At 44.9% G+C, this 27793-nt stretch overlaps 2 protein-coding genes across 4 annotated transcripts in view; one reads left to right on the top strand and one right to left on the bottom strand.

The window, feature by feature from the left end:
- The first annotated feature begins 1133 nt into the window (after nucleotides 1–1133).
- On the top strand, nucleotides 1134–6271 carry Rfxap (regulatory factor X associated protein). Its single transcript, XM_034501031.2, has 3 exons — nucleotides 1134–1733; nucleotides 3749–3856; nucleotides 4815–6271. The coding sequence occupies exons 1-3, from the start codon at nucleotides 1332–1334 to the stop codon at nucleotides 4923–4925; spliced, it is 621 nt and encodes a 206-aa protein (XP_034356922.1). The 5' UTR covers nucleotides 1134–1331; the 3' UTR covers nucleotides 4926–6271.
- A 2370-nt stretch (nucleotides 6272–8641) lies between these two features.
- The window catches only part of Smad9 (SMAD family member 9), a 46175-nt gene continuing 27023 nt past the window's right edge, over nucleotides 8642–27793 (bottom strand). For all 3 annotated transcript variants that reach the window (XM_076932383.1, XM_034499403.2, XM_076932385.1), the window contains 4 exons: nucleotides 24812–25069; nucleotides 22009–22230; nucleotides 17386–17642; nucleotides 8642–12150 (listed from right to left, as the gene is read on the bottom strand). In XM_076932383.1, coding sequence (XP_076788498.1) covers nucleotides 12007–12150; nucleotides 17386–17642; nucleotides 22009–22230; nucleotides 24812–25069 — 881 coding nt within the window. In that variant the 3' untranslated portion in view covers nucleotides 8642–12006. The remainder of the gene's footprint in view (nucleotides 12151–17385; nucleotides 17643–22008; nucleotides 22231–24811; nucleotides 25070–27793) is intronic.

Here is a 27793-nt window from a genome sequence, read left to right as displayed (position 1 = left end):
ACCACAGTGTTATCTCATTTCCAGTGGGAAAAACTCGCGGGGGGCGGGGGGGTCTGGCGGCGGGGACAAAGTCGCGAGGGCCAGCGGGGGGGGGGGTCCTGGGCGGGCTTCCCACACCACCAGCGGAGAGTCCCACATTCACACAGCCGCCTAGGGCTGGCTGGTGGCTGTGTCAGGAAGGTTCAGAGTTCCAAAGGCTGAGAACCTGGCAGGCCCAGGAGACACGTGGAATCCAGTTTTCCAAAGCTTGTATTGTTCATGGTCTCTTGAAAGGGTGTAGATGGTTTGCGCTCCCCCCCCCCCCCCCAAGCCAGGGGATCCTGGCTTCTATAGGGAGGGGGGAGGGGGGGAGTAACTTAATTAGCTACGCCCCCTTTAAATAACTCATTAATATTTTAATCTCTGGAGGTGGAGACCTGTTAATCACGCCCTCTACCTGTGGTCAACCTGACTGAAAGGTGCAGGTTGAATGGAGATTAGACCTGTATCAGGAGCCTGTGTTCTGGAGGCGTGGCCGAACACTCACCACCCAAGAACCAGGATACCCTTCCACGTCCGACAAGAGGGAACAATTATTATCAAAGGTAAGATATCAAGCACTGGCATTACTGGGAATGTCAGAAAAAAGCAGGAGCATCAGTCAGCACTAGGTGGGAAAGCTAGCTGAGGGTGAGCTTGTGGGCAAGCCTTCCTCCATGTTCTCATAGAGCTTGACTGGGCTGCATTAGCCAAATAAACCATTTCCTCCTCGAGTTGTTTGAAACTCCTCTTCAGGAGGAGAACCTTCGAAATTTACCCAGAGACGTTCCAGGAAATACGTGCTTTGAACCCTTTAGGGAGAACGGGTCCAGGCAGAAAGTGTCCCTGGTCGTACCCAAGTCTCTGGGATAACTGCCTCCGACTCCAGCCCTCCCAAACGATGAGCGCCAGGCGAGCGGACGACAGCCGCGCAGGCGCAATCGGTGCTTCTGTCAGCCGCTCCTCCCAGCCTGGAAGTCAGACGGATTCTTGGTCCGCCTGCGCCGAGCGATCGCTCGCAGAAGATCGCCGCGCAGGCGCAGTTGGTTCTGTCTCGTACCTGCTCAACCCCACCAATCTCCGAGCTCCCAAGCGCAGGCTCGCGGACCGGTGCCGCGCACGCGCAGTGCAGTGCTGGCGGCGCCGCTCCGGGGCGTAGGGCGGGCTGCTTGTCAAGTGTGTTTCTCCAGTGCAGACGGGCCGCGGTGGCGGACCCGGGCTTTGGCGACAGCACGGAGGCGCAGGCTGTGTCCGATGCCTCGGGGCCGGGCACCGCCAGTCCCCGGACGGCCCCTCCGGTGACGGTGCTGGTGATGCGGCAGGACGAGGCCGCGGCGGAGAGCGCTCCGAGGCCGGGCCTGGCGGGGAGCGAGGCGGCGGCGGCGGCGGACGCCGAGGACGAGGCAGGGGAGGACGACGCCGACCTACTGGACACATCGGACCCGGCGGGCGGCGGCGAGAGTGCGGCCAGCCCGGAGGAGCTGGAGGACGAGGATGCGGAGGGTGGCGGCGCGGCGCGCAGGCGAGGCTCTAAGACCTGCACCTACGAGGGCTGCCGCGAGACCACCAGCCAGGTAGCCAAGCAGCGCAAGCCCTGGATGTGCAAGAAGCACCGCAACAAGATGTACAAGGACAAGTACAAGAAGAAGAAGAGCGACCAGGCACTGGGCTCTGGCGGCCCCTCCGCGGCTAGCACAGGCAACGTCAAACTGGAGGTATGCGCCTCAGGCCCCGGGCCCAGGGCAGGTGGGTGCCACCCCACTTTGTACACACGCGGTGAGCAGACAGTGAGAGCCCCAGCTGACATTGGCTCTTTGGAGGTGATCCGTTCCTCTTGTCAGTAACTCCTTCCCAGTCTCTACCCTGTGGCATCCTGCGTGTTTACATACCCTCCCTGTGCTTGGTTTTCTGTAACTTTAGTGACCTTTTTTTTTTTTTTTTTTCTTAGATCCCCCCGCCCCAGGCTCCCGAGAAAAGTTGGATTGGCAGTGGGGTAGTAACTCACAGAGCACTTTGGCGTTGCTTGATTCAAGTCAAGCATGGAAGATAGAAGAAGCCAGTGCTCTCTAATTGGGATTCTGCTGCTAGCTGTGTGGGCTTACGTCCGTTATTCCTCTCGCTTAAGTCTTAGCTTCCTCATCTTTTGGCCTTAAAATAATGCCCAATTAGTGTTTCTTCGGATTTATTTTGGTTAGGTGAAAATTATAATTGGTGTGCATTTCAGCTCAAACCCAGCAAAGTCCACCTATAAATATTAGAGCTGTTTAAAAAAAAACAAAAACAAATCCGTAAAAAAGTAGAAAGACTTTACCACAGACGTTTCTTTTGAAGGGGTCCTTCTAACATTTGTGGAGGTTTGGCATTAGATGACCGAAAATTATTTCTACAATAAGCGTCTTTGATTTTTGTGGTATTAACATCATCCTACCTACCCAGCGCAAGGCCTGGAGTTGTGAAGACATAGGGTTCTCTGCGGTCAAGTCAGCTCTAGTGTTCCTTGTGTACGTAAAGAAACAGGCGTATAAATAAGGGTAACTGGGGAGAGCTAGAAGACATTGTCTTTGCTTTTGTGATATTAGAATCCTCCTTTATAGTTTTTAAGATTTTGAGACCTAAAACATGTATGTATGGAAACCTTTTTATAATGAAAGTTTGCTAACATCTCATGATAAAGATGGGAAGGGGATATTTTAATAGACAGCTCAGAAGCCAGTAGATAAAAGGCCAAGACCAATAATAATAATTATTATTATTATTTATATTATTATTTATATTATTATTATTTATATTATTATTATTATTATTATTATTATTTATATAGGCATGGCCTCATGGTAAAGCATTTTGTTTAAGTGCAGCAAGTGCTTTTTCTTTGCTTGGCAGGGCCCTAGATTCAGCCCTTACTCAATCTCTCCCAATTTTGTCATAGTGTGATTTTATTATGGGCTGAACGTTTCACTTAACTTCAGCAACGTTCTATTATGCGAGGAAAAAGTCCAATATTTTCAATTCTTTCATATATGGGATTGAGCATTACTGAATTGAAATGGGCTTCAGTGTCTGAGGGAAAGGTTGCTATTGCAGAACTCTTTCTTCAAGCTGTGGTCTCTGGCCCCTCCCACCCAGGTTACGCTGAAAGCTGTTTGCTTCCCTAAGCAGGATTTTACTGTTGCTCTCTTCTTGTGGATGTGAATCGGGTATGAATCCAGTACTTCATTAGGCTCTGAGTTAATTTATTTTGTCCAAAAGCAGACAGACTGTTTGGACTAAGATTGTTCCATATGAGGAGATTTCAGTGTCACCTGGCATTCTTTTGTAATATTGAAAACAGCTCATAGGTAACTAACTTCCCCTGTGCCCAGTAGCTTCAGTTTGAGACCTTACAAGAGACTGGTGGTCCTCGATGGGAGAGCCTGTAGGGAGGGGGAGAGATGGGAGAGCCTGTAGGGAGGGGAGAGATGGGAGAGCCTGTAGGGAGGGGAGAGATGGGAGAGCCTGTAGGGAGGGGGAGAGATGGGAGAGCCTGTAGGATGGGGAAAGATGGGAGAGCCTGTAGAGAGGGGAGTTTTACTTGGAACTAATTACCAGCACCTGTGACTACCTAGAGCCTTTTCTAAAGTTCCTCGGAAACTGAACAGAAAGGAGAAAGATCAAAGAGATGTTCATTTCACTGAAATACCTGCTGTTGTGGATTACAATACTGTATTAAATGTTCTGTCATTGATCCCAGGAAAGCACAGACAACATACTCTGCATTGTCAAACAGAGAACAGGATCCTTTGGGGATCGCCCTGCAAGACCTACTCTTTTAGAGCAAGTGTTAAATCAGAAAAGACTGGTAAGTGCTCGTCAGATCTGTTAGTGAAAACTGCTTTTTTTCAATCAACTGTTTTTCCTTTGTAAGACGTTAGAAGTAGTTGACTGGCCATCAGAACTGCATAGTGCCTTTTCACTGGACACAGGGACATCCCCCTTCCAGGACTGCAGTGGGAGGAACACCTTTAGCTGTTTTCTTTTCTTTTCTTTTTTTTTTTTTTTTTTTTGGTTGTTTTTTGAGACAGGGTTTCTCTGTGTAGCCCTGGCTGTCCTGGAACTCACTCTGTAGACCAGGTTGGCCTTGAACTCAGAAATCCGCCTGCCTCTGCCTCCCAAATGCTGGGATTAAAGGCGTGCGCCACCACCGCCTGGCTAGCTCTGTTTTCTTCACTGACTGACCTTTGACTAAGCAAGATGAGTTTTTTAAAACATACTCTAAGTATATGGAATAGTACTGTAAAGACATTGAGATATAATTACTAATATTTAATAAGGGTGTCTGACACACAACTGATAGAAATTACCAGATGTCAATCAGGAAAGGGACGATTATTTGATAAGATATTGAAATATTTGGATAGTAATTTGAAGGAGGGAGAGACTAACTCATGATATACTTTCTATGTAAGTTTTTGGTAGACTATTAGAAATATTTTTGAAAATGAATTTAGATTTTATCTCAAACTTCTACAATGAGGTTTTACAATATTAAAAGAATTACAAAGAAAAAATTTTAAACTTGACAATATAGAATTAGACAAAGACAGTCTAACTGTAAACTGCTGCATGACATAGGAAAAATAAGTACATCAGATATAAAAGACTGGTCTGCATGGTTGACACTTTGTTATAAAAACATGTCAACACTTGAAAGACTCGGGCTAGCAGCATTGCTTTGAGTTCAAAGCCATCTTGGCTACCGTGTGAAACAAAAAATGGATAATTCTATTAATAACCCTTTTTCCTCTTTTCTCTTTAAGTCGTTACTAAGAAGTCCGGAAGTTGTCCAGTTTTTGCAGAAACAGCAGCAGCTACTAAATCAACAGGTTTTGGAGCAAAGACAGCAGCAGTTCCCTGGAGCGTCGGTATGAGGGCTTAGGAAGTTTGCTGTGCTTTACCATGCTGTAATGGATGAGTGTGCTTTTAGACTAAGACGATGCCCTGATAATCAGGCATTGATGGTATACATGTGGAATCCCTGAACTTGGAAAACTGAGCCAAGAGGATCCCAAGTTCAAAGCCAGCCTGGGCTACATAGCAAGTTCCTTTCTCAAAAAAGAGAAAGAGAGAGAGAAATAGAAAAGCTACTTTCCTGTAAATATGCGTGTGTATTTGAGGATAAATAAGTATTAATTTTTTGCATTTAATTGTTTCATATCACTATGAGTTTGAAAAAAATCACCTTTATAGTTTTTAATGTTTTTCTTCAGTTATCCTTACTGAAGTTAATGAGGCAGTTACTTTCTGTGGAAGTCATAAAAGTAATAGTAATATCAAATCACCTAGTGCTGTGATCCTCATCAAGCAGCACTGTAAAGGACTGGTATGTTTGGGGTTATCACAATGGCCTTGTACTAGCTAGGCTGTAGTGAGAGGGGCCAGGAATCTTAGCGCTCTGCAGCGTCTGTGGTATTCCACCAGCTAAATGTTACTTTGCCGTTAATGCACCTCAGGTGCATTGATAACCCAGGCCAGCACAAGGTCAGGTGCTCGTAGTAACCTTTCTGTATAGTTCAAGTGGAGCTCTGAAAGCTAAGCATGTCTATACCGTGAGGGAAGTGGTCACTGAGGTCTTCAGTGACTAGAGAGAGAGGGTCCATTAAAGTTGGTGCCTCTGTGGTTGGGGAGTCACTCTCCTTTTAAGCAGGTCGAATTGTGAACAATTCAGATATACTCAGCCCAGCAAGGCCAGGACAGAGTTGGTTTTCTTATAGTCATTCTTAATGTTCTTCATAAAGGAGATCCTGAAGGTAGATTAACACTCACTTATTGTCAGTGCTTTTCAAAATTGAGCACTTATTCCTAGCTACTGTTAAAGGAATGATGCATTATCTGGATACTTTTATTTTTGTACTTTTTCCTAGGAAAACTTTAAAGAGGCAAAAATATCATAAGATACAGAACCAGATGTCAAGAGAGTATATCCAGGAGGAAGTTAATAAGTGAGTCAAGGCGAAATGTGTCAGTTGGTTGATTCCTAAACCCTGAGATATCTACGATGTTAAACTTCTAGCTCTGATAAGAACTCCCAGGGCTATGGATGCAGGCCTTACTGCGCTGCCTAGCATGTGCAAGCGCTCAGCCCACTCCTACCCTCACCACCACAATGAACAGATGTAAGGAAAAGAATGATTTTCTTCATTTTTATTCTATACTTGTGTATCTGAAAAAGACCCTTTTGCCAAAATTATTCAATAAAGGCCAGCTGTTGAACTTCTGAGTTGTCTGTCGTACTTATTTCTTTAGTTGCTCCACCCTGGCTATGGAGGAATTTACTCACTGTTTGATACTGTACGTACAGTACTGGGAGCCTTGTTGTCTCTGGGCCTGCATGCCTTTCCACTCTGCAGCCCCTGAGCCACACGTGTCCCAGCGTGACTATAAGTTTTCCCAATACATTTGTAGTGACAGTGTCATGTTGCAGTATCAAAGTGTTGGAACTTTTGTAGCAGAATAGCCCAGCCTAGACTGCTTCAGACAGAACGTAGGAACGTGTGTCGTGAACAGAGAAAAGTGAAAGGGGATTAGGTTTGTGTTTAAGGACCTGGAGATAGCTTAAATACTTGTTAAGTCCTAAAGGAGATCACCAAGGGGCTGAGAGTCTTTCTCTAGGGTATTAAGAATGAAGTAGAGATACCCATTCATGAAGTTAGATAGGAATTGGGATCGTTTTCAGTACAACTTAATTATTGCCTGTCACACTGGAAATGCCTGTCCCCTTAAAGCCTGCTGGGTTTTTGCTTTAGATGGATTGTAGTTTGTCCACTTTCCTATTCTATATATTTCCTATTCTATATTGATGGCTTTTGATAGGCAACTGTAGCTTCTTCCATCATGAGATTTTTATTTACCCATCTCTTAATTCAGGATTCACTGACATGGGACTTGTTTTGGCCAGTATAGAGCAGAAGAAATAATGGTGTGCCAGCCTTAAGACAAACCAGTTACCATAGTAATAAGCCCAGCCTAGCCTGCACAATAATGTCGGGATAATCTCCTGTGCACTGCGCGGAAGCATCATCTGTCTGTCAATAAAATGCTGTTGGCCTGTTAGCTTAGTCAGGAATTGGGAAAGTGGAAGTTCCAGGAGGGAGAGAGGATTCTGGGATAGAGTCCAGAGTGGGAGATTCCCCACACCCCAACTCTGAGGAAGATGGTCACATGAAACTAAGGAGAGGTAGCCAACCACACATGGCAGGATTTAGAATAAATGGTATAAGCTAGTCAGGGAACAAGCCCAAGCTTATGGCCTAAGCATTCATAATTAAGTCTCAGAGTCATTATTTTGTGAACCTGGGTCCAGGTGGCAAAGCTTTCAGTTCCTCAATAAATCTTAGTAAATCAAAGGTACATGGTCTCTCTCTTGTACCATCTGGTAGCCTGACACATGTCAGTGAGACTGATATAAACTAGCCATCCCAGATAAGTTTGATGCCAGCCTAGCCCAGCTAAGCCTTGCTTAGATGTGCAAAACCACCCTGTAGATCTGTCAATTGGAAAATAGCTACTAAAGGCTTAGCATTGAAGGACATAGAGCTGGGGCTCTCGAGTCAGCAGAGCTGGGGCGCTCGAGTCAGCAGAGCTGGGGCGCTCGAGTCAGCAGAGCTGGGGCGCTCGAGTCAGTATTTCTGGTACAGTGAGTAACTGGTACACTTAGTAAAGTCATTTTCACTGGATGGCAAGTTTTAAAACTCGATCAGAGAAGACAGTGAAGGCAATACATAGTAAGCTCCTACCCTGCACGAAGTGGATGTGGTTATAGAGGGGCAGGAAGGGAAATAACCCAGCCCCCAATGATCTAGAAAAGGAAAATGCATTTTCCTCTAGCGCCTCCAGAATTAGCAGCCAGCACCTTAACATTGGTACAGGGAGACTAATTGAAATTAGTCTGAAGACTTGTAGTTTTTGTAACTACATTGATGGTACATTTTTTTAACAGCAGCAAAGTGGTAAGTCTCAGCTCATCAGGTTACATACACAGCATGCTGGACACGATGTTCTGGTTTGTCTTCTGGTAGAATACTAGCTTATACCAAGCCACTACACAACCTAAAATACTTACAGCTGTACAAGGATGGATTACTCAGGTTAAAATGCATCCCCCAGTATCCTAGAGCAGAACACTGATTGTACGTTATGTAGACTCTGCCCCTCTCTGAGGCTTTCCGAACCCCAGTCAACCCGAAGCCTTAGGATCAGTGGGGCAACTTGGGGCCGAGGAAACACAGCAGCTTGTAAACACTTCACAGTCATTTGCAATTTCACAAGCTTCTCTTAGAAAACATTTTAATCAGTTAAACATATTTCATGGCATATGAAAAATAAATGATTTTTAGTGAAAGTGTCCTTATATATCGAGGTGTTTTAAGCATCACATGCTGGTCATCTTAATAAACACACGTTCCTTGGTGGACATGGTTGTTAAGTTGCTCAGGTAGGATGCTCAAATGACAATGTGTATTCAATTCATTTTTAATACAATAGCTTCACCATACAAAGGCTTTGAGTTGTGTGTCCTGACGCTAAGCTGGGGAGTAGCAGCTAAACACCTCTAAAAGTTCTGCAAAGTATCACTAAAGTTACAATATTCCAAGGTGTCTTCTTTTTATAGTGCCACCAAAGTTTTTACAGCATGAAGAATTCTTGAAAATTCCATTCTCTAAGCAGAACAGTTGATGGCTAAGCATCTTAAGGAACCACAGATCATACACATAGAAGTATTTCCTAGCGTTTGAAAGAAAAATAAGCCAAAGGGTCTATCACAGACTGCCAGATGCAGGTGTATGGCATTCCAGGACAGAAGGCTAGGCTGCTGGGTATCAAAGACTACTCTTGGCAGTCAGTTTTATATTCATATGAACTTATGTGAACATATGTGAGGGTTACCTAGCCTTGCACGGTTCGGCTCTTGACTCCTAGCAGGTAAGACAATGTGGAATGCATGCTATATCTGAATTAAATACATACATGAAATATCTGGAACATATTCAGAGTTAAGCAGGAGCTTGAAGTCCAGCAAGCAATGTTTATAAAATGCTTTTGCTACTCTTCATACTGTTGTCATAACTCCATCCTTAGAACACAACGAAAAGAATATTCTAAACGCCAGAGAGTTTGCCACTTGTGCTGGCTGTACAACACAACACCAAAGTGTGTATGTTAAAAAGGTGCTGTCTTCTTAGTTCGGAAGCAGCTGTTATCATTTAGCTGAAACAAACTGATCATGTCTCACTTTTGTTAAGACTCACAAATGCTGACTTGTACACAGTGATAAACATTCTGGATCCTGTGGGCAGGCCAAACTGATACAGTTCTCCATTGCGTGACCCTGCCTGGGGTAACTGGAGGCACACTTGCAGTGTGTAAAGGCCTGCTGCCCACTTTCCCCTTTATCTTGTGAAACAACACATGCAGCAGAGTTTTGCTTGTCAGTTTCATGGAATGATTGCCATGTGGTCAGGGGAGTCTAAGTCAAGGATTATATTACAATATTTTTAGATCTCTTAGCAGCCAAGGGGGAGAAAAATCATTAAAATGTGACTATGTTATATGAGCATAGGACATCCATCTCTTCAATGCTAAATTCTCTGATAATATACATATGAACCTATGTCATAATTCCTTTCTCAATATTTTGTCTGATTTCTTAACACTGCAAGGAAATCCAAGTAGTTTATTTGGTTTTTTAGTTTTGTTTTTAAGCTTCTACTTCTGTTTTGTTTTACTTTCTTTCTTTTGAGACAGGGTCTCAATGTAGAGCCCTGACTGTCCTGTAACACCTTCTATAGACCAGGTCAGGCCTGAATTCACAGGGATCCACCTGCCTCTGTTTCCCTACTGCTGAGATTAAAGGCAGGCACCACCACACTTGGAAGCTCCTAGTTCTGAATAGTCCTTAAAGCCACACATTGCCAAAGATTGTTGGCCACTTGTGAGGAGATCAAGAGTCATTAGAAATCTGGACAAATGCTTTGCTCCTTGGATGGGTACTCAGAGAAGATCTGCCATATACATGGCTTTTCCAAGGAAGAAGCCAGGAGAAATATCAGAAAAATAGGTATTCCAGGAGGTGAGGTGGCTAGGAATGAATGTAGTTATGCAAAGATAAATTACCTCATCGTTCTGAGGCAATGTAAAATTCCAATATAGTAATTGTTAAGAACTCGATTATATTATCTTTCAAGCCCAAGAAAATTCACATGTGTGGGTTTTCAAAGTTCTGAGACCCGATGTCCGTGTGAACGGCTTACGGTTAGATGTCCAGCATGATGGCGGCGGCGACTGCCTCTAGTGTGCATTGGAGTCCACAGCACCTGACACTGTACCCAGGACACACAAATGCACACGGCACACTTAAAGAATCAACATGCTTGGGTTTTTTATGCACTCTGAGTGGTAGTTTGAGACGAAATGAGTGTCTTCTGATATATATGAATGATAGGTTTTATAGATAGAGTAGGCATTGTGAGTCCTACCTTAAATACAATTAAATGGGAAACAAAAAAATGTACATTGATGCTAGGAAGACTGGATTAAACGAAGGCAACTCGGATTATGGAAGCTCTATCCTTGAAACTGTAAATGCCATCCTAAATAATGTGCTTCTAAAGGGCCTGAAGTAAACGTAGAAGCAATGGGGTGATTAATGGGTGTCATGTACCTTGAAGTCTGGAGGGTATTTCCCTTTATCATCAACGGAGGAAGTAGCAAGCTGTAATACATGCGTGCTGATATGTGCATGTATGTATATATACATAAAGTGTTTTTCAAGATGCTTTATTATTCACTACCATTATTTCCTCAAAAAAAAAAAAATGTAGCTTTAGAAGAGGCTGCACAGATGTAACCAGCTCATAACTTAACACAGGTGCCAGGTTGAGAAACGCATAGATATGATCCAGTGATGCCTCTAGCTTCCCCCAGGGCTTTGCTGTTGCTTGAATCATCTGTAACTAACTGATATTTGTCAGCAGGAGGCAAAATGAGGCAAAGGAGGCCCTGCCTCATAGGCTTCAGTAGGGGCATGCAGGAAACTGCAGGTAGCCATGGGACTTCCCACCCAACCTCCCAGTCTACAGCTCCATCTCTGCACAGGGTTTGCAGTGTACCCAGGGCAGACAGCCATCTGCAAGGTCAGACAGGAGGAAATGGAAGGCTGGAAGCTGACTTCCAGAGTGGAAGCAGGAGCCCCCTGTGCTCCTAGGCCTGAATTCTGGGCTAACCCTGCTCTTAGGATCATGGCTGGTCTCAGGCCATTTTCCCATATGAGCCTTGGTTTTGCTTGCTTGCTTGCTTGCTTGCTTGCTTGCTTGCTTGCTTGCTTGCTTGCTTGCTTGTTTTAACAGTGGTAGGTTAAGGCAACCTGACTCTAAGCTTCACAGTTTCCTCCCTTTCTGATCACAGTTTAGATCTGGTTAAATGTACCTGACATCAGTACAGTACCCGGCTATGCATATTTCAACTTCAGAGATAAAAGTTTCTGTGGCTTATCTCACAGATCACTGGACAAGCTTGTTTTGTTTGTTTGTTTGTTTGTTTTTTCTTGCCATTCACATTGCAAGTGAGGTCTGTTACAGCTCTGTGGGGTTGACTGATTTTGCTCCTATTATTTTTCTATGTGAGCAGCTTTGTGTCTTCTGCATGGGGCACCACCTTCTGTAGAGGGACGAGCTGACTCAGTGGCCTTGGGTTCTGCCAGCACCTTCATATCCTGTTTCCCTCTCAGAAAAGACTTGGCCTCTAATCAGAGCACTAGCCTGGAAAACATGCTTCTTCAACCACACAGCATTAACCCCCTTAAGTAGGGAGTACAAAACAAATGGTGATAAAAATATGACTCATGGGCATCATACATATTTACATCTGCATCCAGAACCCTGTATTAGCTGCGAGTTGCAATGATGGAAGCCCCTGCCTGCATCTACTCTGTGGAAAGGTAGCTGACGACATGACTTAAGACACTGAAGAAATAGGGTTATGTGGGGAGCCCATCTGAGTTAGCACCTTGTCCAACCACTGCAGTGGTCCATGAAGATGAATCTCAATCCAGCAGGGGGTGCTTGTGACATCTTGGCGATGATACTCAGCTCCCCAACCCTGCAAAGAAAGAAAAGAGCCCAGACTGAATTGTAGCTTTTCGCTAGATGCCACCAGGCAGTGCACAGAGAAGAATGCAGGGTCCCAGACTTCCTGTGAGAAGTCAATGCCTCGATGGAACAGATGCCTCAGAGTGGTCCAGGTCAGGCAGGGAGGTCTCTGTTAGCTCATTTACAGCCAGTCACTCATCTAGTGGTGCCTGGGGCTCCACACACCACACAGGAGAGGCTGGAAGCCATCTCCCCATTACCAGGAAAGAGGCTCAACCTCATGCAGAAGCCAAAACTACTACTCACTAAAGACCAGAGATTGGGTCTGAAAGCTGCAAAGATCAGCAACTCTTGATTTTGAGAGTGCAATGTCAGAGCTTAGAGCTTATTTCTTGTATGTCTCAGGCTCCCCCAGAAATTTCCCACTTCTCCAATTAGTAGGAGAGACAGTTACTAAAATGACAGGTATATGATAGATAAATAGGTAACTAGATAGATATATAGTGATTGATAGGTGATAGATATAGACACAGAGATGGTAGGTGATAGATAGATAAATAGATAGATAGATAGATAGATAGATGGATGGATGGATCATAAATGGGAGATAAATACAAATTGATTGGTAGATGATCGATACAGTTATATAGATGGTGGATGTTCATATTTATTTCAAATATGCTGTTCACCAATGGAAAGTTATGTAAGCAGTAAGGGGGGATTTCAGATTGTTTATTCTTAATAACCATGATTCTCCAGAGTTGTCTAAAACCTTTCGTGCAGTGGCTGGAAAGAAGCCTCAGTGGTTAGAGCACTGGCTACTCTTAGAGAACCAGGGTTTGCGTCCCACCAACCGCGTGGCAACTCACAACCGTCTGTAAGTCCACTTCCAGGGGATTCCGAGCCCTCTTTCTGGCCCCTGAGGGCACCAGAGCTCAGTACACAGACATGCATGCATGCAAACACATACACATAAAAACATGTCTCTTTTTAATCATTATTCATCATAACAACACTGCCTGGCCACTTATGACCACCACCCTCCGTGTGCTTGTGGTAGCTCCTGGAGCTGTCTAGTCCCTGGGGCTCTTTCCTTTCTGATTCTTCCATTTCTGATTTTCCCAGAAACAGGAGCCTCTAACCCTCTAATTTTCAACTTGACCTTGTCACCATCAAAATTTACACTCAAGAGCCACACAATTGAACCACAGAGCCAGGGAAATCTTACAACGTTTTAAGTAGATCATATTCATAGCTGTCCTCAGCTTGCATACAGCCAAAAGGCAGTGGCTTAGACATGCCTGCATCTAAAAATGAAACTACCAGAGACAAAAAATATCACCCATACCTGCACCCACTTATACAGCCACAGATTATCCTTCTACACAGCTCCGCCCACTGATGCATTCATGGGCCTTCCCTTGGGCTTGCATGGTGGCTACTTTTCTCTTCCCTGGACTCTAATGTCCATTCTGGAGCTCAGTTCTAGGATCACAGCCCTCTGTGCTTAAATTCAAACCTGTGGTCTCACCCAGACACATGTAGCTACATATCGTCCAAATAAGGACCATTCCCAACTTATATCTCCAGTTCTGGCCACTCTCTCCAAACAGACTCTCCAGTCTCTGCCACCTCAGCATCTTCTTGTGAATGTGACTGGGGGACCTTGACAGCTGCTGTGACTTAACACTGAACCCTGAGCCTTATTTGCATGCCACACCCACTTGCATCTGTTCCATCTTGCTAGACGAGTCATTTCTATCTCTCCTCCTCAAACCTGACTGGGAGTCCTCCACTTCCCCCAGCTCTGCGGGTGTTCTCATGGTAGAAGTGACCCCCATTTCCCACTGTTTTATTTTATTTGTATGGGTGTTTTTGCTTGCACGGATATAGAAGCACTATGTGTGTGCAGTGCCTGTAGAAAGCCAGAAGAGGGCGCCAGATACCCCTGAAACTGGGGTTGCAGATGGCTGTAAGCCAACACATGGATGTTGGGAATCGAACCCAGGTCCTCCGAAATAGCTTCTTGCCAGCCTCTTCCTTTCCACCTCACCTGCAGCATAGCATGCCTTTTCTCCACTTAGCAGCCAGAATGACACTTTAAAGACAGGACGAAGCTGGTTGTGGTGGTACATGCCTGTAACCCCAGCAGGAGAGAGAACGGAGCAGGAAGACACAGAGAGTTCCGGGCCAGTTTGAGCTACACAGAGCGATCCTTTCCCAAAACAAAGGGAGGAACAAGTCAGAACATGAAACTTCTCTGTTCAAAGCCGCAGAGCGTCAGAGAGTGCTAAGCTCTACTTTCTCTCAGGAAGTGCTTCCATCTTATTACCCCCACCCCTCACCCTGCCACAGAAGGAAGGCTGCAGTCACCCAGCCCCGCTTCCTTCCATAGCCAGGCTCATAGCTGCCACAGGCTTTTCTCTCAGACTCTACTGCTTTCTGCACAGCGGACCCCTGTCCTCCAGGCCTCTGGGGCACACCCTGCTTCAGTGATGCTGCCCCTGCTGTAACCTCTCTCCTTTCCTTTGCCCATTCCACTCACTTACTGCTTACTGCCTGTCTTGCTACCAGTTCACTGGTTTCTTAAGGCAGAAATAACCAACAGTCCATCATCCCGACGCCCACGGCAGCTCCTGGTCCAACTATTTGCTGGCAGCTGCTCAATAAATACTTGTTAACTGGCTAAAAGAAGGAGAGCTATGACCAGTAAAATCAGAGCTGAAAAACATCTTAAAGATGGGCTGGTCTTTCACTTACAACGGTCACCACCCATGTCTAGTCGTTTGAAAGAACTTAATCATTGACAGTTTGTAATTTTGTTTCAGTCCTTGCAGGACTGGCAATGAATCTCGGTGCTAAAGTGCTTGCCTAGCCCGTGCAAGGACCTGAGTTTCTTCCCTATCATCACAGGGAGGAGCTGGTAGGTCGGGGATTGGGGGAGCCCATACTAGCAGTAGCCGCCTGGATCCTGTGAATTACATTTTGTAGCTCTACACATTTGTTGTGTATCTGAGAAATGCTGAGTTGCTGTTGGGAAATGCTCACATGTCTATGCATGCTTGTTCTGCAGTAATTACCAAGGAGATACCAACAGCTCAGCCTCATTAAAAAAAAAAAAAACAAAAAAAACAAAAAAACATGGTCCCGGGAAATAGAACTGTCCCATTAATGGTCAGTTCACGAACTGCAAGGTAGTGCCCCCTGCTGGCTGCGAAGTAACAGTGCATGTGGAAATTTTCCAGGGCTTTTCTTTCTGCTTTGAATGTCAAAGATAGAAGAAAGCAGTTTTGTCAGCATGAGAGAGGTGTCTTTAAGAAGACATCTTTAAATTGAAAACTTCACATGTTCATCCTTTTTAAAAAAAAAATAATTATTAAAATTATCAATATTAGAAAATATAATTTGCATGTAGAAAAATAGAACATTCATTGATCAAGGTAACTAACTTTAAGTGGCTAATAAAACTTACTTCAAGGCCAGGAATACAGCTCAGTAGACGGCACCTACCTAACTCACCCACGAAGCCCTGGGTTTCATCCCAGCTTTTAAAAGGGGAAATGGAACCTGGAGAGACGGCTCAGCGATTGACAGCACTGGCTGTTCTTGCAGAGGACCTGGGGTCCCAGCACCCATGTGGCAGCTCACAACCATCTGGAATTCCAGTTCCAGGGGAATTGGTGCCCTCTTCTGGCATTTTTGGGGCACTGCATGCACGTGGTACACATACATGCACACAAAATACCCATAAGCATAAAATAAAAATAAATTTAAAAGAAAACATAAGAGCCATCCTCCTCCTCTGGGTGGGGTTTGTGAAAACTTATATACAGCACAGAGTCTGATGAACAAGTGCAGGTTTTTAAATATGAGGGTGATTTCCCTGAATCATTCATATCTGCTGTAAGATTTCCACCCCACTTTGTGCCAACACCGGTTAGTGCTATCTTCGAGTAGAGACAGTTCTTATCGGTAATTTAGCTGTAAATGTATTCCCTACATTTGTCTGGCAGCTTTCCCAACTAAGAGGATGGTCTTATTCTTTCGCTGGGGGACAGCAGTGCCTGGCGTCTGGGAGAGAGACAGGAAATCTCTGCAGCATTCGATCCCGTCCTTCAGGCAAAAACAATCACACTGCTACTTAATAAGGTAAAATGCAAAACTCCAGATAATTGTTTTCAGTTTATATCTCTACCTCCCTATAAACTTAATAACATTTTCCTCAAAGGTCTGTTGCTTGCTGTAGTGGTACGTCCGGCCTGACACGAGGTCTAATCTCCATTCCACCTTCACCCTTCAGTCATGTGCACAGGTGAACAGGCCCTAGAGAGATTTACATACTAATGAGGTACCTGAAGGCCAGAGGTGGAGCCGATTCCTCCCCCCCCCCCCTTTTTTTAACTCAGGTCCACCCTGGATTTTAGAGGGTATGCATCCAGATCCATCCACCATCTGCCATGTCAATAAACCGGTTTTGGAAACCCAAGGACTTCCTTGTGTGTTGGGGCCACGCTGCCATGAGGAACTGTGAGGAGACCGGGAGAGGCCTTTAGTTAATGAGCAGCCAGGCCTAACTTCCAGCTGGAGGAACCTAGAGCGTTCCCAGCTGACTACCCACAGCATGGCGGGAGGAACCCTGGGATCCCCAGTCATATTTTTTCCTACAGTGGTACACACCTTTAATTCCAGAATGCAGGTGGATCTCTGTGAGCTTTTAGTTTGCCTGGTGTGTACAGTAAGAGAGAGAGAGATAGACAGACAGACAGACAGACAGACAGACGGACAGATATGAGGTACTAGAGAGCCAGGCAGATTTTACACACACACACACACACACACACACACACACACACACACACACACACGGTACTAGAGAGCTAGTCAATATTCTAATATACAGCAGGAAGAAGGTTCATAAATCCCTTACCCCTAACTGAAGACAGTTGATGGGTTTTGGGGAGAGTCAGTTTTATAAAAGGTTGTTTCCCCTTTTAGTAGGCTTTTAGAGTACACTGACCTTAACTACTCTAGTTCCCTTGGGTGACCCTACACGCAGGAATATATGGGCAGTGGAAGTTTAAATAATTTTTAAAAGAAGAAGACAAGATCCAATAAACCTTTTAGAAAGAAAAAAACCGAATCTGTTATCCACCTGAACTGGCCGAGCAAATGTTGAGCCAAGCCAAGAGCGTCTTGTGCGTTCTTCCCGTTTCCCTCATTGTAACCCCAACGCCAACACTCTTACCTTCACAAAGCTCATCCGAATCGTGCACATCTTCGTCAGCTCATACACAACTTCAAAGCCGTGGTGCACTGACTGGGCGAGCAGCTGGGCGAAGAGCTGGTTGTTGAAGACCTTGAGGCTGCAGCCACTGGGGATCTTGCAGACAGTAGCCGGGTGGAAACCATGCTGGTAGTTGCAGTTCCGGCTCTGGACAAAGATGCTGCTGTCACTCACGCACTCCGCGTACACCTCGCCCCCAACGTAGTACAAATGCACACCTGTGGGCACAAAACCACGCCCTTTCTTCGCTGCTTCCTTCTCAATGACCCCTAGCACCTCACGCTATGGGACCCTCTACAGTCAGGTTAATCTCTACGTAATCACTGGTCATAAAAGAGAAGGTGCGCCTGCCCCGAATACCCACTTGTTTTCTTGGACTTTTCCTACAAATCCATTAAAAACCCAACCCGACAGCTGGAGAGATTGCTCAGCTCCTAGCACCCAAACTGAAGCGCACAACCATCTGTGAATTCCAGTTCAGAGGATCTGTCGCCCTCTTCTGGCCTCCATAGGTACTACATACACCCGGTACTCAGGCCAACGTACAAACAGGCAAAACACCCAAAAACATAAAAGTAGAGGGGAAAAAAATTAAACCCGGTCCAGATGTTTGGCCATTCTCAAGAACGAGTCAATAGTCTCCCACTTATGACTGCTCCCATCACTTTTGACCTCGCTCACTTCAAAATTAGCTTCCACGATACTCGACACAAAAGAAACACACGGTGTAAAACCCTACAAAGTCTTTCCTACCTGCATATAAACAAAAGATGGTAACAGGAGACCCAGCTAGTATCGTAGACATGCTACTGAAATCCACACACTACACCCGCTCCAGAGCTTGAAGGATTTTACTTACAGTTATAAATCTATCTCTTTGGCTCACACCTTTAATCCCAGCACTTGGAGGGCAGAAGCAGGTGAGAGCTGCCTGGCCTACATAGTGTTCAGGCCAGCCAGGACTGCACAGTGAGACCCTGACTCAAAACTAAAATATTTCTGTGTAGGGGCTTCAGGGAAATGTCAATCACCCCTATAAATCACACACGTGCCCCTGAGAGACAGGGACATTCTCGACACACTCCCACATGCAGCCCTGTGTAAACACAAACAACGAGTAGCTTTTATCTGTTTAACCTAACACTCCTGCCTGGGATTGCATTTCAAAAGGGACATCCTGAATAAATAAAGTGTGGTGCACACACACACACACACACACAACAGATTTTATTCAGTTGTAAGAAGCATGCATGGAACTGGAGAGTGTCCGAAATAAATCAGACTCAAACAAAATCCTCCCTTCCCCTCCCCCAATACCCTCTACCGCTACCCCTCCTTTCTCCTTCTCTCCCTTTAATTGCCCTCAGCTTTCTTCTCTGTTTTCTTCCATGATGGGCATCAGGCCTGACCCCAACGACTCAGGCACTAGTGACCATGAGGAAGTGGAAGGATGTCTCTGATTGGCTGGACTCTCACAAACAAAGCCAGGGAGGGCTGCCTCCCCAGCCATGCAATGTGGATGTGTGTGTGACCGTGATGGGACACTCAGTTGTGTAGTCGAGCTCAAAGCAGCCTGTTCATCACTGTCCAGAGCTCCAAACACTTGATAATTAGGCAGCTTTTAAAACGCTCTGCAGAGGAGAAGGCAGCAGAGGCCCGGGCAATGCCAAGTGCGAGCTCCAGGGAGGGGTGAGCTGTGTCAGTGGCTGAGGATTTACTCCAGGGACAGTGGGGAGGGACAGCAGGGTTCTCTGGGCTGCAGTGGCATCCTGGGCTCGGCCTTTCATGCTGGCTCCTCCATGTGTATTCCCTGCTCTGTAGAGCAGTGGGGTACACTGCCATCTCTGCCTTCCAACAGCCGCTCTCCAGCGTGTGCTATCTGCCATTACAGAAGAGGACCACAGAGACCCGCTTGCAGGATGTCCCCCAGACCACAAAGCTGGTAGTAACAGCCAGAGTAGGGCTACTGCAGGCTTAGTGGGTATTTGAACCAAATGACCTTCAAGCGCATAATCCTCCCGGAACCTGCTGCATACAATAGCTAAGATTTTTGTCATCCGAACCTGGTCTGTGAGTGTTTGGGGGGTGGTTTCCATTCAAGTTGAAGCCTTATCTGCAAACCCAGCACAAGCTGGCACAGGAGAGAAGGGGGAGGCAAAAGCCAGTGGAGCCCAAGACTGAACTCTGAATATCAGGATAGACAGGTGACTCTCCAGGAGTCACGTGGTCACGTGGTCACGTGGTTTCATTTGGCCCACCATGTAACCAACATAATGGCTTTGAATCCCTTGTCAGTGTCAAGATCCCCTGGGGTAGATCTGTTCTCCAGGTTGCTTGGCAGGGTGCTGGGACATCTGAACACAGCATTCAGGCAGCCACTGCCTAATGGGGGAGCAATATGCATTTTCCTACATATAAATGCTGCCCTACTGCTTCAGCTTGGACAACCACAAGTGAGGAGCTATGTGGCAGTGTAGCCCCTTGGCATTGCCCGGGCCTCTGCTGCCTTCTCCTCTGCAGAGCGTTTTAAAAGCTGCCTAATTATCAAGTGTTTGGAGCTCTGGACAGTAATGAACTGGCTGCTCAATTAGACAGCTGAATGTCCCGTCACTGTCAATCACAGAGTTGGTTCCTCCCCCTGATCTGTACCACACCACTCTCATTATTGCCTCAGATATCCAAAGCCCTGCACCATCCTCACACGTGAAAGGAGCCCACCAGAGGAAACTCATCAGATACAGACAGGCTGTCTGGCTTCCTGGTGGCCTAGCATGCCTGAGGTCCTGGGTTCTTAGTACAGCATAAAAGAGCAGCAATAAAAAACACAGAAAAAAGTCAACCATAAACCCACTACCCAGAAATAATCACAGGTAACCTTGGCTATTGTTGGGAGCCGACTTTAGTAGAAAGCGGCTAGATCAACTTTGCAGCCATCTGGAACCATATACCCTGATGAAAGACTTGGTTGTCAAAAGCCTATAACAGCTGAAGCACACTCTGATAAATATATTGTTTATCCCACATAGCTTGTTTTGCTGTTTAGTGACCTCAGCTGTATGGTGCACGTGGTAAAATGTTTTCACCTGTGTTCTCTTGTTTGTGTATATAAATACCTCAGAATTCCCTTCAAAAGAGGAGACTTGAGAAAATAGAAGAGACTGAATCACACCCTGTCTTGTCTCCATTCTTCGAGTCGCTTGCCCCAAGAGCCCCATTCTCTCTCTTGACCAGAGCACTTAGCCCCAAAAGTGTTGAGGCAAAGTGTTGAGGCAGAGTGTGGGGCTCAACAGGCTATATATCTTTAAGTCTTATGCATTTATTTTGTATTTATTAAGTCATGGTCTCATGTAGCTCAGGCTAGCCTCAAGTTTTCTGTGTAGATGAGGATGACCTCAAACTTCCAACGCTCTGGTTTCTCCTGCCCAAGTGTTAGGATCACAGGCATGTACCACCAAGCCTGGCTTTAAGGGCTGTTTTTTATTTTTTATTTTTAAAATATATAAATAAGAATCTATCCTGCAAGATGTTTTGAGGCCTTTTTCTATCAGTAATGTACTGTGAATATTTATTTTCTCAGGATATGGCATGTTCTGCAGTGTCAAAAAAATCAATGTCTTTTTTCACAAGATAATACCCTCCTGTGCTGTTTTTGTTTTTAGAATTTACGTTTTTAAAAGAAAAGATGTTGGCCCAGCAGTGGTGGTGCATGCCTTTAATCCCAGCACTTGGGAGGCAGAGGCAGGTGGATTTCTGAGTTGGAGGCCAGCCTGGTCTACAGAGTGAGTTCCAGGACAGCCAGGGCTATACAGAGAAGCCCTGTCTCAAAAAACAAAAAAAAAAAAACAAAAAAAAAAAAAAACAAAAAAACAAAAACAGAAAGAAAAGAGAAAGAAAGAAAGAAAGAAAGAAAGAACGAAAGAAAGAAAGAAAGAAAGAAAAGATGCCTTACAAGGGGCTGGGATGAAGGCTCGACAGTTATGAGCACTGGCTGCTTTTGCAGAGGACCTGGGTTCAGTTCTCAGTACCCACACAGTGGCTCACAACCATCTGTAACTCCAGTCTCAGGGGGGTCTGATATATATATATATATATATATATATATATATATATATATATATATATGCTCACACATACATATAAAACTAAAATAAATCTTAAAATACACATAATAATAATAATAATAATAATAATAATAATAATAAACAAATAATAATAATAATCACTTCCATTGAATAACTTCTTCATCCTGCCTTCATATTTACTGTGGGATTTATTTGTTGATTTCTGTAGACAGGCCCTTCTATATCTCAGGCTGGTTAGTCTCCTGCCTGAACCTTTCTAGTGCTGGGATTACAGGGCTGTGCCATGACACTTGGCCCTTCATGATATCTTGTCTTCACAGTACTCACCCCAAGCCATCCCTGAAGATAGTTTACTGACTTTAGAGGCAGAGAGATCCCGAGAGAGCACATGTCCCCATCCAGGGGTGACACTGTGCCTGGGGTTCTTCCCACAGGACTCCTACAGGACCACTGGCTTCTATGAGATCAGAAGCAGCAGTGGAGACATGCAGCTGGTTCTCACCCTTTCCAATGTGCCTCCTGGTGTTTTCTATCGTCGAGTTTCTGTTTACATTTGAAAGAAGCCCAAGACAGAACCTGTTCCTGTTATTAGAGGGGTCTGTGAAGCCGTCTATAAGCACGCTCCGGGAGGACGCCTGGAAAGTCTCTCCGACCCGGTTGTTTAGTTCATAGTAGGCAACAGAACACCAGTGCTGGGGTTCCTCGTAGCAAACTGGCCGGAAGTCTGGAAGAAAACAGAGAGAAGGGGCCACACCACTGTCACCTCTGAGCTCCGAAGCTCATGATTCCAAAAGGAAGCAGAGACGATTGCTTAAACCAGAATGTTAACTCTAGGACCTTTGCAGTCCTTCAGAGTTGAGTGTTTGAGGGAAGCTGTCTTGGGCTAGCTCACTTTTTTTTTTTTAATTGCATCCATGAGTTTAAGGCCATGGTCCATGCTAATTTCCACAACGACGGCATCTGTAAACATTCTTGTTTACAGGTATAATGATAGGAGGGGCCTGAGAAAGACAGCATGGACAGGTTGTTGTAAAATGTTGCCAGTCCCAGAGAAAACACAGCTAAGAGAGAGGTGGCAGGTCGCCTGTCTAGAGAAAAAGACGGCATCCTGTTGTTACAGAGCTGAACTGCATCCCAGTGTCAAAAGCTGTAATTCTGCAATAAAGTAATGACAAAAAAAAAAAAATAGCTTGAATATGATAACAAACCAAATTGAAAGCACTAAATGAATTATATTCAAGGGAAAAATATCTATTTAGAGAGGATTGCATTCTCTGTGTGATACACAGATATTTATTTACATATAATGTAAGTATATTTTAAGGAGAGCTGGCTTCCCAGCTTGGCTAGGGTCTGTCCATGGATAGGAAGAGAACAACGAACACCCTCCTGTTAGTGTAACCCGGTGGAATCCAGCCAGTACAGGTGAGCTTTTACAGGGCAGGCGTGTGTTATGCAAATATGTAACTTGCAGTATAATTATCCTGTCCTTTAGCCACTGGCCCCGATGCAATGTTTCAAAGACATCCAGGGGAATTCTCTATGCAATAAGTAATGACTGAGCAGGCTTTTCAGGCTCTTGGCTGGACACAGAGGAGAGAGTGACATAATACAAGGCATACTTGTAAATGGTATACAAGGACCTTGCTAAGAGAAAACACTAAAGACACTTTGAAGGAAGATGTTCCTCCTTATAGCAGCACATCTTATAAGTTCTTTGAGAGGAAGAAACAAACTTGTTCATCTCTTAATTCTGTCTCAGCAACCGCAGGCAAGGATTGCATATAGTGAGAGTTTGTGAATACCCATTAAGAGGATTTATGAATAAAACGGTGAGGCAAACTGTAACTGTGGGCTCCAGCTGTGCGTCCGCAGGTCTTAGACTATAACTGTGGGCTCCAGCTGTGTGTCTGCAGGTCTTAGATTATAACTGTGGGCTCCAGGTGTGTGTCTGCAGGTCTTAGACTATAACTGTGGGCTCCAGCTGTGTGTCTGCAGGTCTTAGGTTGTAACTTTGGGTGCCAGCTGTATGTATGCAGGCCTTTGGGTACTTTTAGCTTCGGATATTACTAATCTCACATTAAAGAGGCTCCTATAATTCTTTTCTTCATGCCTCTTCTTTGACCAACTTCACAGATGCCATAGCACATACATCAGAGGGCAGTGGTCCCCAACCTTCCTAATACTGTTACCTTTTAATACAGTTCCTCATGTTGTGGTGATCCCCCCTCCCCCATCACCTCCATGAAATTATTTTGCAGCGACTTCCTAACTGTAATTTACTACATTATGAATTGAAATGTAAACATCTGATATGCAGGCTATCTGATATGTGAGCCCTAAAGAGGCAGCTGAGACTCGCACTAGAGTGCCCTTCCTCTTACGGATGCTTTTTCAATCTAGCACAACGCTTCTGAAGAAACTTCGGCTGCTGTCTTGGCTTCAGAGCAGAGAAAGAGAATGTATTAGTTAGAGTTGGGGCCTAGTTTTGCATTTCCCTGAGTTTGTGAGCATGGCTTTTGGAGTAAAAGACACCTTTTGATTGTTCAAAGAGACAAGCAAACAAAGGTCTAAACTTGGTTCTCTTATGGGCTGCTTGCTCTCAGACCAAAACTCATTCAGTTAGTTAATTAGTTAGTTAACTAGTTAGTTGTTTTGTTAATTAGTCAGTTAACTAGTTAGTTAGTTAGTTGTTTGGTTGGTTGTTGTGTGTACATGATGTGCATGTGGAGATCAGAAGACACCTCTGTGGGGTCCATGTATTCTCTCTCCTCCTTTACGTAAGTTCTGAGGATATAACTCAGGTTGGCAGACTTACGTAGCAAGTGCTTTCACCTGCTGAGTTATCAAGCCGGCACTTTATTTTAGTATTTAAATGTTTACATTTTTATTTGTGATACAACAACATGTTAATCTTACTTCTACACTCAGCAAAGTGGCATGCACCTGGAACTCAAGCATTGGGGAAACTGAGGCAAGAGAATGGTGGGTTCTAGACCAGCCTGTGTAAAAGCAGGACCGCGTTTGAAAACATACCAACTAATAACCACGTGTTTTGGAAATGCCCGGGGATGACATTCAATTCTATTTAGTATCTGAAAGAGGACTAACTGGATCCAAAAATATGTATCTGCAGTTCTACTCCAAAATGGGTCCACTGCTAGTCATTCTGGAGAGTTAGACATCACAGGCCCACAGATCGCTCTGTAAACCAAAACCATAGATGTGAAAGGCATTGTAGACGTGCGAGACGAGACAACCACACTTACGATCATCCACATGCATCGCGTTTCCCACGGACTGACCTGAGTGTTGATAGGGACTGTCTGAGTCGGAAGGACTTCCGGGAGAGTGTGGGTAGCTGGTGGGGCATGGAGACTGCGGGAACCCGTGGCCTGGCGAGGAGGGCGGTGCTGGACAGAGAGACTGCTGGAAAGAGTCAGGGTAGGTGGCATTGTGCGGCATGAGGGGTTCGCTGTGCAGCGAGGCACTTCGGAACTTGGCCAGGAGGCTGAGTTGAGGGTTGTACTCGCTGTGTCTTGGTACCAGCACTGGAGGCAGAACTAGGAGCAAAGACAAGGACAGATGGCTCACTAAGTTTGGCCCGCGATGGATTGGGACAGCGGATGTTGTCCCTTAGCCATTTGTGATAGGGCTGGTTTCCTCCACCAGCCCCCTCTCCACACCTGTGTTCACGGAAAGCCCCGCACAAAAGTCATCTCTACCCAGAAGAGACTGTGGGCTATGCTGGTCACCAACCCTCCTGCTTGCCACCTGCATCTTAAGCAGACCGTCACAGTTACTAAGTTCAGGAGGCTTCATCTTTTTTCCACCTTTCCTCAACCCTGCCAATAAAGTCCTTTTTAAAAGAGGCATAGTTGGTTCCAAATGCTTGCAATAAAACCCTAGGTGAGGCCCAAAATATTTTCCATCAGAGGCCACTTTGAATTATTTAGCTGATTGGCCTCAAGTTCAGATTCCTTGCTACTGATGAACTATTCGATGGCCGTACCACAATGACCTAACAGCAAGAGGCCAAAGCCATCAAGTAAAATAGAAGCGGTAAATGAAGAAATGAAGTACAGATCAGAGACAGCATGAAAATCTATCAGTTAAATGTGTCCAGGTCAGCAGGTCCCGTCTGGCCTTCCTCCACCTTCCCAGTACTAGAGGTGAAACCCATGGGCTTCACACAGGCTAGGCAAGTGCTCTACCACCTGAGCCACACCCAGCCCTCTTTTTTACCAAACTATAAGGTCTCACTAAATTACCCAGCCGACCTTCAACCTAGTGTGTAAGCCAGGCAGGCACTGACAATGCTTCTTCTTGCCTCAGTCTCTGAATAGATGGGGTTACAGGCCTGAGACAGCCTGGGTTCCACTCGTTAAAATGAACGTGAGTGACAGCTACTTACAGATTACTATTATTATTATTATTATTATTATTATTATTATTATTATTATTAGTGTTATTGGTGGTGGTGGTGGTAGTTTTTCAAGGCAGAGGTTCTCTGTTTAGCCCTGGCTGTCCTGGACCTTACTCTGTAGACCAGGCTGGCCTTGAACTCAGAAATCCACCTGCCTCTGCCTCACCAGCTTTGGGATTAAAGGCATGCACTGCCCAGCCCAAATTATTTTATTAACAAGACTAAGAACCTGAAAGAGGGGACCCAAGTTTTCCTGGTAACATGAGAGGACCACATTGGACCCTGAAAACATCCTGAGGGTGGGGTTCTGACCATCGTGACAACTTGAAGTTCTAGAGGGCTGTCAAATCAGACAGCTGATGGTTATCCCTGGGATATAAGTGCCACAGTTGTACCCTTGAGGACATCTTGCCAGGCTGCTCATTGCCATGGTCCATAGCTTTACAGCTAGGTAGGACCAGTTTTCCTCTGTAGAAGCTTGCGTAACTCTTCAGACACTGAGAACCAGCCCTCAGGGAGGAGGCTTCCAGGTCAGTTTCAGTTCGATTCTTGTAAGGAAAATCACCTCGTTCTATTAAAAAGTTGTTAGGAGTGGGGGGAAAAAAAACCCTGTAGCTTAAATATTATTTTAAATTAATCTTATAAATTAAATATTATAATATTATAAATTAAATATATTAATGTAAATAATACGTTTATATAATATAAAATATATTAATATAAATAATGCATATTATTAATATTATAAATTAAATTATATAATCTTGGCTCATCCTTTTAGAAATTTAAACCTAAAACTAATGCCACAAAAGCTATCTACATATGTAAAATATTCAGACATTTATCTTAAGAGAATCTTAAGCTCAAGTGAAAACTCCAAAAAGCTCTATACAATTTGGCTTTTGAGTGAGTACCTAAAAAGAAAACAAAGTGTATCTTTACACACATCTTAAATGATTACATTTTAGAACTGTTACTCGGAAATTATTCTTGAAAGATTTATTCTCTAAGTATGTGTGGAGGCAGATATCTGCAGATGATCACAAAGGGAGATGGATCCCCTAGATCTGGAGTTACAGCCAACATTGTAATGTGCTTGGAACCAAAGTGGGGTCCTTTGCAAGAGCAACGTGTATGATCTTACCAGCTGGGCCGTCTCTCCAGCCCCAGAAAGAATTTCTTAAGGAACATTTTCCCATTCAGATATGTGTTTTTGAGGTCTAGTATAACCCAAACCTTCAAACCATTTTTTATATAAATTCAGATTTTGTTAATGGGATTTTGTTTTGTTCAGGATCCTGGTATGTGATGACGACTGTCCTCAAATGGTGAAGATCAAACCATGGGCGCTTTCAGATGCCTGGTGTGTAAAGAGAGTCCAGAGGGAAGAAGGGAAGGCAAGATGGCATTTGGAACAAACTCATCAGGTTTGCTAAGAGAGTGGAACCTTCCAATCACCTTCCCAGACAGGATCCCAGTCCCAAAAAGCAAGCCCCAAACAGGGAGATGTGATGGTCTTGACAGCAAGACGGCAAGTTTGGGGAATTTGAGGCCTGTCGACGAGCCTCTGATGTGCACACTACAGGAGAATACTTGGACTTCCATTCAGACAGCACAGTGGGATGGGGTGATCTCCCCAAGTTCCTGGAACTAGGCAGTTAGTCAACCAAACAGAGAAGGTGCCCATTAAAAAAGCTTCCTCCTGGAAGGCCACAGGAACACTCACTCCCCAAAAGAAGGACAGGAAACTGCTACAGTGGAGATAAGAGCAGACCTCTTCCAAAGGCGGGGAGCTTTATAGATGGACAAGCATGCTCAAGCAGGTGTGTGAAGAGTTTGGAAATGTAATTTTCTGTATTTA

The sequence above is a fragment of the Arvicanthis niloticus genome, chromosome 4 (assembly GCF_011762505.2).
Source record: "Arvicanthis niloticus isolate mArvNil1 chromosome 4, mArvNil1.pat.X, whole genome shotgun sequence".
Classification (NCBI taxonomy): Eukaryota; Metazoa; Chordata; class Mammalia; order Rodentia; family Muridae; genus Arvicanthis; species Arvicanthis niloticus.
This window is presented reverse-complemented; position numbering and strand designations above follow the sequence as displayed.

Coding starts and splice junctions, on each gene's coding strand:
- Rfxap (XM_034501031.2), top strand. CDS start 1,332: ATGCGGCAGGACGAGGCCGCGGCGGAGAGCGCTCCGAGGCCGGGCCTG. Junction 1,734..3,748: donor CAGGCAACGTCAAACTGGAG/GTATGCGCCTCA, acceptor CATTGATCCCAG/GAAAGCACAGACAACATACT. Junction 3,857..4,814: donor TGTTAAATCAGAAAAGACTG/GTAAGTGCTCGT, acceptor TTTCTCTTTAAG/TCGTTACTAAGAAGTCCGGA.